The 14407-nt window shown below is 42.9% G+C and overlaps 1 protein-coding gene across 10 annotated transcripts in view; it reads right to left on the bottom strand.

The window, feature by feature from the left end:
- KIDINS220 (kinase D interacting substrate 220) overlaps positions 1 to 13087 on the bottom strand; it is a 92631-nt gene extending 79544 nt beyond the window's left edge. For 9 of the 10 annotated variants that reach the window (XM_059132705.1, XM_059132708.1, XM_059132709.1 and 6 more), the window contains exons 1-2: positions 12950 to 13087; positions 6287 to 6430 (exon numbers count right to left, since the gene is read on the bottom strand). In XM_059132705.1, the coding sequence (XP_058988688.1) occupies positions 6287 to 6394 (108 nt within the window). In that variant the 5' untranslated portion in view covers positions 6395 to 6430; positions 12950 to 13087. Of the gene's footprint in view, positions 1 to 6286; positions 6431 to 12907 lie in introns of all 10 variants that reach the window. The other variant, XM_059132706.1, reaches the window with a different exon arrangement.
- Between the last annotated feature and the right edge of the window lie 1320 nt (positions 13088 to 14407).

Here is a 14407-nt window from a genome sequence, read left to right as displayed (position 1 = left end):
CCACTGAGCAGGGAGCCCAATGCAGGACTCCATCCCAGGACCCTGGGATCATGACCAGAACAGAAGGCAGATGCTTAACCGACTGAACCACCCAGGCGTCCCTGAAACATGTTTTCACTACAGCAGTAGTAGTCTGGTTTCGGCACTACAATTTCATTCAAAATAAGTAAAACATGAACACTAGGCTCTGAAAAGTAGTTACTACAATGTGTATAAAAATCTTAGCAAATCTATGGTAACCAAATTTTCTAACAATACCAGATAGAATATGATATAGAATGTGATTTTAACTGTATGTGTAAGATGTTCATTAGGGCAAGAGGCAGGAAAATAAAACAATAAACAGAAACAATACAGGTGTTATATATAATGTGTATATCGTTTTTTAAGATCTCCCTTAAAACCTTAACTCAAATTAAAGCTTCTTCTCATTACACCACGACTGCCCAGCCTGGGTGCCTAGAATGAGCCACAGAAGTAAGAGACAGTAATTCCTGAGCTCTGAGACAGTGCGGCAGGGCCTGGGCGGCCAGGTCCTGTGATGGGTTCCCTCCAGCAGCAAGACTCACCTACCCCAAGTAGGTACACACACAGTCATCTTCCATAAGTGCCGTCAATGAAACAGAGGAGGAGCACTGGGCTCACAGTGATAGTACTGAAGGTGTTAAAACATACTAAGGTATATAAGACAAAATGTACACCAAAAATTAAGTTCAATTAGACAAATTATTCTTTTAAACATCTACTTACTATGTGTATATCAGTGTAGGGGGAAATATCTGTGTTTCTTTTAAATGCTAATATGGCATCATTTCTCTGCATAAAATCCTCGTGGTTTTCTAGTGCTCTTTTGGATCAGAACCAAAATATTTACAGTAGCCATGGCAGGACTACCTTAGAACTTACTCTGTGCCATTCCCTCCTCACCAACATACCCTTAAACTCTTTCCCACTTCAGGATCCTCACACAAAGTTTTCCCTCTGTCTCACCCAATTAACTACCACCTATCTTTCAACTCTTGGGTGAACATCAACCCCTCAAGGAACCCTAACTAATGCACTCTAATTTTCTTTAGTATACTAATCCTCATTTGTAATTACTTTTATTTGTGTGATTAGTAACTGATCATTGTCCATTTCTCCTAAAGGCTCTGACGGTGAGAAGCATGTCTGTTTTCTTTAATATTGTATTCCTCAAAAAAGAGAGGCAAACCAAGAAAAAGACTCCAAAATATAGAGAACAGGGGAGCCTGAGTGGCTCAGTCATTAAGGGTCTGCTTTCAGCTCAAGTCATGATCCCAGTGTCCTGGGATCAAGCCCAGGATCAGGCTCCCTGCTCAGCTGGAAGCCTGCTTCTCCCTCTCCCACTCCCCCTGCTTGTGTTTTCTCTCTCGCTGTTGTCTCTCTCTCTCTCTCTCTAATGAATAAATAAATAAATAAATAAAGTTGTTCAAAAAATAAAACAAAATAAAGAGAACAAATTGATGGTTAACAGAGGGTAGATGAATGGGGGATGGGCTAAACAGGTGATGGAGATTAAGGAGTGCACTTGCGATGAGCCCCGGGTATTGTATGGAAGTGCTGAATTACTAAATTGTACACCTGAAAATAATATTTCACTGTATGGAAAAAACCAACATAAGTGTAGATGCAAAAATAATACAATTATCATCATCATATTGTATCACCAGTGCGAAGGACAGTGACTGTCACACAGGTACTCAAATACTTGTTAAATAAATGAGCAAGTAAAGTTTCAACAAATTAAAAAATCTGTCAGTGGCAACATACAAAAAAAGCAAATTATAATAACTGACAAAATAAAACAGTCTATTATAAGAGTAATACAGGTAAAGGGTTAAACACAAATACTCCTTTAAACAAAGTACAAAAATACACAGATTAAATACAGACATTCTTATATAACAATGGATACTAAATTATATGTCATTCAACCAAGGTCATTATGGAATGAGGTATTATGCACAAATAGATTTTCCAGGTGAAAAAGTTTATCCCTTAAACATTAAATTTGATTATATAGTATGATAACCATTATTTTCAAAAGCAATGCACATATTACTTACTACTTGTTGAACAGATTACCTTAAACATCATGTTCACAACTGAGTCATAACTACAGACATCAATTATTACATCCAGCTTGCCTCTGCCAGCTCTAACACCCTCTGACAAACTTTCTATAGCATCCTTCTCCCTTCTAATCACCTGAGATAAAAAATGACGTAACTAGGACATCGGTATGATACATAAATTAAAGCCAATTATTCCTGAATCCATGGCCCTAAGGATGTATGAATTTTACATTAGAGTTTTCAGATTAGTAATTGCAGAGACTCAGAAGCTTTCTGTTTACTTTCTGGGGTCACAGTCACATTTCAGATTGTTCACAGAGACAGGTGCTTCTTGACTATAAGGGAAAAAAATAACATAAATGTGCACAAATACCTCTAACACAAATAAGAAAGATGGTATAAATCTCGTAACTAGAAACAAGCCAGACAAAAGACCTGAGTAGTTATCAGTTTCTCTTGCAAAAACTAAATATTAGTTGTCTCTCCAGTATCCAGAGTGATGGGATTTTATTTAGGGGATTTTGGTTAGCAATGTGCTCAGCTAAAAAAAAACAAAAACAAAAACAAAAAACCCCACATTGTTCAGCTTCCCTTGCAGCTGGAAATAATCCCATGATACTGCTCTAGCCAAGTAGCCAGGACAACTCGGTAGTTAGACTAGCTCAACTACCAAAATGCACTCCTTGAATTTTAAGTCCCACTTCATCTTCCTAGGAGAATACTGCCCAACCTCAGCACTATAATCCTGTACCAAGAAGAGCTGAGAGTAACTTTGTTCTTTTTGAGGAGAGGAGAGGGAAGAAAGGAAAGGAAAGTGGAGAGACTCAGGGCAAAGATTCATCATCATCGAGAATATTCACATGCCAAGAGCTACCTAGTTTATAAATAAAGCAGACAGAAAAGGAGGCAAGAAATTAGCATTTATTTATGGCAGCCAATTGTATGCTAAAACACAGTATGGCCATTTTCCCCACATTATTTTATTTTATTGATGTAATCTTTAAGAGACTTTTTCAAAACTGATAAAACACATTAATATAAATTAAATACTTTAAAGAGCAAGAAAGAAAGGATCCATACAACTTTACAGAATTCTAAAAAATTTACATTTTATCCATAGCTATAGAAGCAAAATGCCAAAAAGGGCCTTGAGAAAGCTACTTTCTCTCCAACCTTCACACTGAGCCATAACTAAACAATCCAGGTTGTTTCCAACCACTATTTTAAAACTCCAATTTCAACCAATGCAATATTAAACTTAAATATAAATACCATTAAAATCAGGGGTGCCTGGGTGGCTCAGTCAGTTGAGCAGCTGACTCTTGATTTCACCTCAGGTCATGATCTCAGGGTTGTGAGATCGAGCCCCAAAACAGGCCCCACACTCAGCATGGAGTCTGCTTGAGATTATCCCTCTCCCTCTGCACCTCCCTTCTCTTGTGTGTTCTCTAAATAAATAAATAAATATTAAAAATTTTAAAAATAAATATTATTAGTATCAGTTAAATGCTAATAAAACAACTACTCTTTTAAGCAGTTCTTTATAACAACAATCTCCAGTTACAAATTTTCTCTCTTATTTATGTAGAACAATTATTGACAACTCATAATCACATAAGAGTTACCTAACCAAAACATACTGTGCTCTAACCAAAACATATAGGAACACTGAAAATATCGGCACATCATTAGATGAACTTATTCTGAAAATGCAAAGAATGGCAATAGAGCATAAACAGATTACAGTCTGAAATAAAATAGAACAGAGTTCAAACTTGGGTTCTACCAGACAGTATCTGGAATAGGAAGCTAAGGAATTAAGCCATTTACCTGTAAATCAAGATAAATAACAGCACTATTCTTTATAGAGTTGCTATGCAAATTAAAGGAGCTGATCCGATAAAATCATGAACTCCCATAAGGTTATCGCAATAACAAATTTTGCTATGCATTAACAAAATTCTATGTTAAGATTTCTTTATGAGGGGCGCCTGGGTGGCTCAGTGGGTTAAGCCGCTGCCTTCGGCTCGGGTCATGATCTCAGGGTCCTGGGATCAAGTCCCGCATCGGGCTCTCTGCTCAGCAGGGAGCCTGCTTCCCTCTCTCTCTCTCTCTGCCTGTCTCTCTGCCTACTTGTGATCTCTGTCTGTCAAATAAATAAATAAAATCTTTAAGATTTCTTTATGACAGTTAGTGTTTAATGAAATCAGGTAACCTAGGTCAAAAATAATAATCATAATCATAAGTAATAACTGCTGATTCCACAACTTTAAAAAAATTTGCAATATTTGCATATTCGTGTTCATAGCAGCACTATTCACAATAGACAAGAGGAAGAAAAAACCCAAATGTCCATCAATAGATAAATGCATAAGCAAAATTCAATGGAATAGTATTCAGCTTTAAAAAGGAAAGAAATCCGGATGTGCGGGTGGCTCAATCAGTGAAGTGTCTACCTTCAGCTCAGGTCATGATCTCAGGGTCCCGGGATCAAGTCCCGCATCAGGCTCCCTGCTCCTCCCTCCTTCTGCTCTCCTCACTGCTCCTTTGTTGTTTTTTCCCTCTCTCTCTCTCACATAAATAAAATAAAATCTTTTAAAAAATAAAAAAGTAAGAAGGAAAGAAATCTTGTCATATGCCACAACATGATTGAACTTTAAGGATATTACGCTAAGTGAAATCAGCCGTCACAAAGACAAATATTTTATGATTCCACTTTTATGAAGTACTGAGAGGAGTCAACTCCTAGGAGCAGAAAGTGGAAGAGCAGTTACCTGGGGCTGCGAGGGAAAGAACGAGGCAGGTGCTGCTCTACAGGTACGGAGGTTGAGATTTGAAGAAGTTCTGGAGATATTTCACAACATTATGCACCAGTTGCACGAATGAACACAAATGAAATGGTTCAGATGATAAATTTTATGTTTTTTCCCCACAGCAAAAAAAATGAAACTCTTTATATGTCTGCATACACAGACACATATATGTATACACATACAGACATACATATATACGTATCACTCCTCATTCACCTTATTCACTGGCAAAAAAAAATTACGTTACATTGAAAATACAGTTTTAAGAAAGTTTTGGGTTTTTTTCTTAAGTTTATTCACTCATTCATACATTCATTTATTTTTAAGTAAGCTCTGCACCCAATGTGAGGCTCAAACTCACCATCACAAGATAAACAGTCACATGCTCTTCAAGCTGAGCCAGTCAGGTACCCCTAAAGTTTCATTTTTCTTAAATTTTTAAAATACAAACTTTGACACTTAAAAATTTCATACAAAAAGTTTCTTAGTCCCTAAAATGCTGTAATATGGTGCTGCATGATAAAATACAGTCAACAGCTTACTTAATTGTTGAATAGAAATACCTAATAGAAGTTAATGAAAATGGTAAATATATACTTCCCTATCTTGTTAAACAAAACACATGACCTATTTAACTGTCTTAAAGATGTAAGCTCTTTAAAATCCCTAAGTGTGTGGAATGAATAAGTCAGAAAAAGAACTAAGATTCCATTAAAGAAAATATTTGAAATATTTTATCTAGTTAATCTATTTCTAAAAAGACTGGGTCTAGAAGTTCTTTAAAACTTCCTAGAAACACTTCAGACTTTAGTAATCAAACTTCCCAAGTACTGATTATTTCATCTAAAAGAAGAGTCAATCATAAATCTAAATTCCATATTCAATCATGTAAGTTCAAATGTATTCCAAAAGTATGGAATTTGAGGTACTTTTTTTTTAAGATTTTACTTATTTATTTGACAGAGAGAGAAATCACAAGTAGGCAGAGTAGCAGGCAGAAAGAGAGGAGGAAGCAGGCTCCAGGCTGAGCAGAGAGCCCGATGTGGGGCTCGATCCCAGGACCCTGAGATCATGACCTGAGCTGAAGGTAGAGGCTTAACCCTCTGAGCCACCCAGGTGCCCCTTTGAAGTACTTTTAACAATCTGACCAAGCTTAACTTTATATTTCATACTCACCTGTATTCTTAGCACAATGCCTTGTACACAGTAGTCAGTAGTCAACAAATATTTGTGAAAAGAACTTAATTTTAGAAACTTGGTCTTGGGGGTGCCTGCCTGGCTTAGTCAGTAGAGCATCTAATTCCTTATTCCAGGGTTATGAGTTCAAGCCCCACACTAGACATGGAAAAAAAAAAGGCGGGGGGGACGTGGTCTTACCTCATTTCTCTCATCTACATCTTTGCATTTTTCAAGAAGAGCTTTCAGGGCAGGAATGTTTTCTTCTTCTACATAATTTATTACACTCTGTGATATCAGAACTGACATTTTCACAGAAAGCTGTAGTTAACTTTATTCCAATACCTGTTAGAGGCAGATTAGATAAAATATGCATAATTTGTGATTAGGAAAAAACTAATTTATTATTAACTATATTATCATTTTTAACCTTAACTTGTATAAACACACCTCCACTGTCAGGAATAAAAGCAAGACCCCACAGCTCAGCTGCCCAAATGCCCACCCCTCCCTTCCCAAGACTCCCACACACTTCCGTCTTAACTCACCCAAATCCCAGATGCGTCTCCCGCGCCAACCTCATCACCGCCCCTAAACAGAAGAAAGTCCCCACTGCTCCTTCATCTCCATAAACGGCAGCTCCAGCTCCATTCTTCCATGGAATTACCCATGACTTACCTCGTCCTCTACATTCTGAGCTCCATCTATTAGCAAATCCTTTCAGCTTCATCTATAAAACCCAACTGCTTCTCACCACCTCCCTCACAACCACCCTGGTCCCAGCCACTGTGGCTTCTCATCTAGATCCCAACTGCTCTTCCCACTTGCATTTGCCTTCCCCAGTCTGTCCTCCACAAGGCAACCACAGCGATATTCTAAAACCATAGGTCTGACCAGAGCTTCTAAAACCGTAAAATGCATCAGAATCACCTACAGAGCCTGTAAAACCCTGATGCCTGGCCCTTACCGTCAGAGATTCTGATCTGATGGGTGTGGGTGCAACCCGAGTCCACATCTTTAATAAGCTCCCAGGAGAGGCTACTGCCTCGGATGCTCACTGAAGAACCCTTCCTGCAGGAGCACTGAGTCCGAGTCCATCCTGCCTTGCTCAAAGCCCTCCAACAGCTTCTCAAAGAACTTAAATCCCACGTGTTACCTTGGTCTCAACTCTAAGTGACCTCCTCTCCTCCTTACCCATTTCACAGCTTCAACACACCAAGCCCTCTGCCACCTCAGGAATTCTTTCTGCCTAAATCTCTTCCACCAGAAATGCACATGGCTCTCTCCCTCTCTTCCTTCCTGGTTAGGAAATTCTAACCTGACCCTGTGATGTAGCACAGTAACAACCTCACCTATCCACCACAGCGGTCCCCACTCCCACCCCCTTGCCCTGCTTTATATTCTCCATGGCACTTACCACCACTGCAAACATATCATATTGGGTGTTTCTTGTCCATCTACCGCTACTGAATGTAAATTCAAAAAAAGTAGGCATGTTGTTTTACCCAACTGAGACATCCAAATGCAAATAAACAGATTTCAGTGCATACCTTGAACGAAATACATATGCTAAAATTGACCTAAATATCTAAAAGCACAAAACTTCTGGAAGATAACATAAGACTATTTTGGATTAAGCAATGATTTCTTTGATATAATACTAAAAGCATGGTCTTCAAAGAAAAGAAAAGTATAAATCAGAGTTCACCAAAATTAAAAATGTTGTCCTTTCATTTTCCCTTTTCTTGAGCAATGTCAATTACTGGTATCCCATGTTTGCCCCGCATTGTATTTGATAGCACGTGACATTTCTCGAGTTTCAGAGGTTCACAGACGGACAGGAATCATGCCTCAAGACGGACTCTACCCAGAGCCTCACTCATACCTGATTTAGATAATCAGATTTAGAACCCGAGAGCTGACAAGATTCAAACGAGATTTTTTGACTCTTGAGTTAATACTGTAATGAGCTGAGACTTTGGGGGCCTTGGGATACGGTGATGTGTTTTGCACGTGGATTAGAAGTCTATCTCTGGGGACTAGAAGACAGAAACTACTCCACTCTATGATTCCATTTATATGATATTCTGGAAAAGGAAAACTATACGGACAGAAAATAGATCAGAGGTTGTCAGTCTAAAGGAGGAGAAAGAGGGGACTACACTGGGGTTTAAGAGAGTTTGGGGAGTCCTTGGACTATTCTATTTTCTGCTTGTGGTGGTAGTTACAAGCTTACATGCATTTGTCAAAACTCAAAACTGGACAGTAAAAAGGATAAACAATTTGATATAAATTGTATCTCAATAATACTTTACTTTTCAAAAATCATCAAAAAAGTTATGTAACTTCACCCCTAAGTATCAATTCTAAAAACACAGGAAACATGGACAAAGATTTTTATGTACCACACAATTTTATTCATAATGAGAAACTTAGGATGGGAGAGTACATAAATTATAATGTGTTCACACAGTGGAATAATATACAGTCACCAAATGTTGCTAAAAAATATACTGACAAAAAATGCTTGTGACATATTCAGTGGCAGAAAAAATTAACTAAAAAACTATAGTATACAGCATCTCAACTACTGTAAATATATACATTATTAAATACAGAAATGAAAAAGATCAAATGTTGATGGCATTAATGTGATTTTTATTTTTTTTAGAAACTTTATTTCCTAATTTTCCAGAATATGATACTTTTTTTCCTGAACTATAATGGACATACAATATCCTATTAATTTCAGGTGCCATCCATCACCACACAAAGTTGTTATAATACTACTGACTGTACTCTCTATGCTGTACATCACATATCTAAGAATAGGACACTTCTGTCATTGCAAACCAGTAAGAGATTTTTATTAACAGTTGCCACCAATATCCATGTCTTCATTAGTTCACCTTGTAAGATGAAGTCTAACACCTCAGTAAGGCATCCAGGATCTGGCTCTAACGACCACTCTTACCTCTTGATACCAGCGCCACACCCTCCCACAGCCCAGCCAAGCTCAAAGCTGTCCCTACCTGCAGGCTGCTCCGCACACCTGCCTTTGCTCAATTTACTCCTTCCATTTTGAACACCATCCTCACATCCACTGTTTCAAAGCATCAACCACTGTCTCCAGAGTACAACCATTACCATTTTCTGTCTACTGCATTTCCTAACATCTGACATCAGCCAACCAGACTCTCAGTGCCCTAGTTTAGGGCATTCACCATCTATGCGAATCAAGACTCCTTCGGTACAAGAAACAAATTTAAACTAGCTTAAGGAAGACAGGAAATAAGGATACTGATTTATTTCCCATAACCACATTGTGGGAAGGGTGGGTGCCGCTGAAAGGCAAATGCCAGTAGAATTCTCATTCTCTGTTGGCTTAATCTACTTTTGTTCTAGATCAACTTCTTCTACACAAATGGGAATTTGGCTGCCAACAGCTATCTAGTCCAAGTCAGACAGTTTCTCAGAGAAAGCAGATTATTCTTTGTCCCCAGATTCAAAAGTCCCACATTGGGCCAAGTGCTACTGGAACCAATGAACTATAGTCACAGGACTGGGAAGGGGTTAAAGGTCACATAGTACTGGCAATGTTTCCAGAAAAGAGGAAACTGTTGTAATCTAGGAACCTGTCCTAAGAATTTCTACTGTACCATCTCTCACCTGGATCAATGTGACAGCCCCCAACTTATGTCTCCTCTCTCCAGTCTGACCCCATCTCAATCAAGCTGCCACACTGAACCAAGAGTGACCTAAAATACACTTCTTTAAAATTCTTCTGTTAGTTCCCCATAAATTCATGCTGGGAGAACAAAAGATGATGGCTTTATTACCCAAAAGTTTATTCAAGGGACTGAAACTCTCAAATCCTTTGAAAGCTACTGTAAAGATTCAATTCTATAATTCCTATGAAAAGCTATGCTCTGTGTAGAGCAGTGAGGATTCATAAACACAGTTCTGGATTATGATTATGAAAACCTGTAGACCCTTCGCAACCCTGCCCCATCTCACCATTCCAGCCTCATCTCTGTCTCCCTCCCACAAAGGACACAAAGCTTCCACCTCGACTCTTCCAGGTCCAGGCTGACTAATCTGCTTGCAACCCTTGGCTGCCCCACACTTTTTTTTTTTTTTCCCCAGGCCTCTGCATTTACTTCTCCCTCAGCTTAGAAAGCCCATCCTCCATAGATATGCCTGGACAGTTTCTACTCATCCATATGGACTGGCTCTAACATTATCTTCTGGAAGCCTCCAACTGGCTGCTTGCTCTAGGCTGGGCCAGTGCCCTGAACTCAGTCTCTATAACCTGTGGATATGCTTCAGGTTGACAGCTCATATACCATTTTACTCATTCTTGTCCACAACTCTAAACTCCCAAGTTCTTGAGGAAAGACCCACCTTATATCTGGTGTAATGCCTACAAAATTGGAGCTGAGAAAGAGAAAAGCAGCCCCTGACTGTCAGGAACTGGCCTGCATCACACAGTTAGACCTTGGTATTGTCACGAGAAGATAAACATGGACAGCCGAGTGCCTAGGTAGCGTACACCCAAAAACAATGAATAGCATGAATGGAATGTTTAAGTAAAGAGTAAGCGCTAGGACGGGAAGTGAAGGTGATTGGTTAGATCTGTAACTTCTTCAAGGATAAGGGCTGTCTCTCCTTTGTCCTTACATCCCTAGAACCTATCCCAGGAATATACCAAATAGAATCAGTAACTATCAAACTGAATAACTGCGTAGGTGTACTAAACATGCCTCTTCCCTAGGTCTTTGCCTGCCCACAGGCTCTGCTACCCTCGACAGCCCTGTTTTCTACCATCAGCCGTCATCAGGGACAGGCACATGATCTGGGACACGTGAGTGCTCAAAAACATAAGCCGGGCCAGTGAGATTCCTCTTCAGAACTGGGAATCAGACACCAAAGTCTCCGTCATTATGGGCAATGTGCCAGATGATACAGTTTTGAGATAACCAGTCAGCAGAGAGAACCTAACAGATATGAACAGAGATGTAAGAAAACAAATGCAGCCCCTGACAGAGAGGCAGAAGGTGAAGCTGCCTTGGGTCCTGATTTCTTGCTGATTCTCATTAATTCCCATAAATCTCCTTTTCCCTGAGGTAAAAGAGTAAGTCTCTGTTCTGTGCCTTCCAAACAGCCCTAATACACGGCAGATAAAGCTGAGAAACTGACAGTTTTTGAGCAAAAGCAGGAAGAGGGGGATGGCACACGGGCATGATTCTAGGAAAGTGAATCTCTCAGCAGTGTATGTAGCCCAGGAAAGAAAAATTAGAACTCTGGACACCAGTCAGGGAACCACCAAAATAACCCACAGGAAATGAAGAAGAAATGAGAGATATGAGCTTGAACATTATAAAATCCCCCATATTTGACCTTTTAACCTACCAAAATACCCAGAAGAGAGATTCTGGATGTAAAATCAAAGAAACTATGTGACTGGAGATTAAAAAAAAAAAAGTCAAGGATGACTAGATGATACGCATCAGTGACTGGAGGAGGTGCACCCATTAACCAAAAGGCAAGTCAGAAGGAAGTGAGGACTTTTTTTCTGCAGGGTCATAGCCCCCTACCACCTCCCTACTCTGGCCATGGGGTGCTTTGGCCAGGCTGAATTTGACATGCCCCAAAAAGGATGGGTTGGTTAATCCAGCAGTATCTGTAAAAACCATCTGGATATCATTCACGCAAAGAATGCAGAACGAGGATCCTCACACTTGTGTGCACCAGAGCTCCTCGGCAAGTCTGTCAAACACAAATATTCCTTGGCTTCTACCGGAAAGAATCCCACCCGGCAGATCTGGGATGAGCCCAGAATTGACGTTTTAACAAGCAGCCCAAAATGATTCTGATGACCAGTCTCCATGCGGCTAAAGCTAGGGAACAAAGAACACGCCGCGGCCGCAGCCACTTCTCCCGGCTGGCTCTCCATCAGCTCGCGAAGGTGCTTTGAACATTTTTAGATGTTCAGTCCCCGGTGTTGTCCCAGTGTGGGCAATGACAAAACATCAGAATCGCCGGGTGGAATCGGAAGGCGTGACTGCAGAGCCACACCCCGGCCGGCTGCACAGCAATTTCTGAAGGTAAGGCTCGGAAAACTGCATTTTCAGCCGGCGCCCCTAGCGGCTCGCAGAGACGGCTCCATCAACAGTTACTAACAAGAAAACGTCCTTCATTGGTTTAAAGCTTTCTCTATGTCAAAACAACTTGAAAGAAAAATAATCCAATATTGCTGGCGGACAAAGAAATCGTTTCCCTATAAATAAATCATGGAGGCATCGCAATCAACGCCTTGCTGCTGTTTTTCCAGGCACTCAAAGGCCCGCACCGGACAAGAGAGCAAGGAAGCCCGGTAAGAAAGCAAAGGAAGAAAACCATCCACCTGGCCCTCGGAAGCCGGAGAAAGAAACCTGAGCACCTGCCCTAACGGAGCAGCTAAGGCGGCTCCCGAGACCGAGGGTGTGCCAGCGGCTGCCGCACAAAAGAAAACAGTTTCCCCGAGGCCCCTCCCCCATGCTCCCTCCCCGCCGCCCCAGACACGCACCTCCCCGCCGCCCGCCAGACTGACCACCCGAGACACCGAGTGCGAGGCCTTCGCGGCGCTCCAGCAAGCGCGGCCTCCCGGGGAAAGCCGGACCTCGAGCTCCCGAGCGCCCAGCCGCGGGCCCCCACACCCGGCCTCGCCCCCTCCTCCGCCGGCCGCGGCCCTGCTACACCCGGCCTCGCCCCCCCCCCCCCCACCAGGCCGCGGGCCCGCCGCGCCGGGCCTCGCCCCCTCCCCGCGGGCCTGGCCCCCACCTCCTCTGCCCGTCCTGCCGCGGAGCCGACCATCGCACTGACCGTCTCACAGCCCGGCCTGAGGCCCGCGCCCCACAGCTCGGACGGAAAGGGTCTGCTCTGCCGCAGGCGCCGTCAGAAGACGGGAATGGGAGAGGCGGCGGCTTCCAGCGCTTCGCCCTCACCAAACCCGGCGGCCATTTTCGTCCCTCTCCGCAAACTGACAGGTCACGTGGCCGCGGGCGGCGGGGCGGGGCTGCAGGTGGCCACGCCCCCGGAGGGCCGGGGAGCCTGAAGGGCCGGGGAGCCGGCAGGCCCCGGGGAGCCGGCGGGCGAGGTGGGTGTGGGGCAGGCAGGTCGGCGGATCCCCGGATTCGGTAGCCCTCCGCCCCCTCCTTCTGACCTCCAAATGGGTGTATTTTTGACAAGTACCCGGGGCAAGATTTTCTTCCTTGTCAGTGTCACTCCTTTTATGATAATTTATAGTCCCTATTCACCACTGTAATCAAAATTTAGGCAGAGAAATAAACCCAATTATAGCTTCAGGAAACATTGCTAATACATTGCAAACTAAAGCCGGCCAGAGTCTCTCCTCCGGAACCCGGAAGCCAGGTGTCCGCCCTGCCCGAGCGCCGGGGGGTTACATCCACGCTGGTCTTTCCTTGAGCCCACCTCCGCCCTGCCGGCTTGGCCGCCCAGGGTCTCTGCGGAAGGTACCTGGGCTTGCCTGAGGCCGAAAGCAATTGAGAGCTTTCAGCTCGGGTCCTACTGTGGACTCCTTTCAAGGCTCCCTCCTGGACATGTTCAGCTTCCTGGGTGTCTGTGACTCTCATTCTCCTATTTCCGCTCCCATTTCCCTGGCCGCTGCTCTCAGATTCCACTTCCCTTCAACTGCTTGTTTCTAGAGTCTTCCCCGTCCGCACCCAGTGACCCAGTGTGATCCTCCTCCTGTACTGCTCCAGTCTGGGAACGGGCTGCTGCCCCATCCACCAAGAGCGGAACTGGGAAGTCATTTCATATGGCTCAGCCCCCATCACCCCCCACCCCCCACCCCCCCCTCCCCCGACCTCCCCAAGGTCATCCCATCAGCCACTTCATCAACTCAGATCCAATGGCTGCAGAAACTCCCACCAGGATTATCCTAAGAGCCCCCAACCCCCTCCCTGTATCTGCTGGTGCCCCACTCACTGGTTCAACAGGAGATTGCTCCCTCGGGACACTTCTTTGATTAAATTTCTCAGCAGCCTTCCATTTCCATAGAATAAATTCCCAGAAAGTACTTAGCATGCAGTCCTCCTAAGGAGCTGGCCCCTTGCCAGACTTCCTGCCATCCCATCGCTCTGGCCATTGAGCTCCTCCTATCCTGTCCCCACCCCCAAATGCTTGTAAATGGCAAGCATTTACAGTTCATGGAACATTGGGCCATATTCGGTCTCATCTCTGTTCTTTCCCAATGTTGTTTCCACCCCTAGAAGTTCTGCCCTGTCTCTTGCCCAGCTGATTCCAAGGGATGCAATTGCA

Source organism: Mustela lutreola, chromosome 9 (genome assembly GCF_030435805.1).
Source record: "Mustela lutreola isolate mMusLut2 chromosome 9, mMusLut2.pri, whole genome shotgun sequence".
NCBI classification, from domain to species: domain Eukaryota; kingdom Metazoa; phylum Chordata; class Mammalia; order Carnivora; family Mustelidae; genus Mustela; species Mustela lutreola.
The sequence above is the reverse complement of the archived record's forward strand: the minus strand, read 5'-3'. Positions and strand labels throughout refer to the sequence as shown.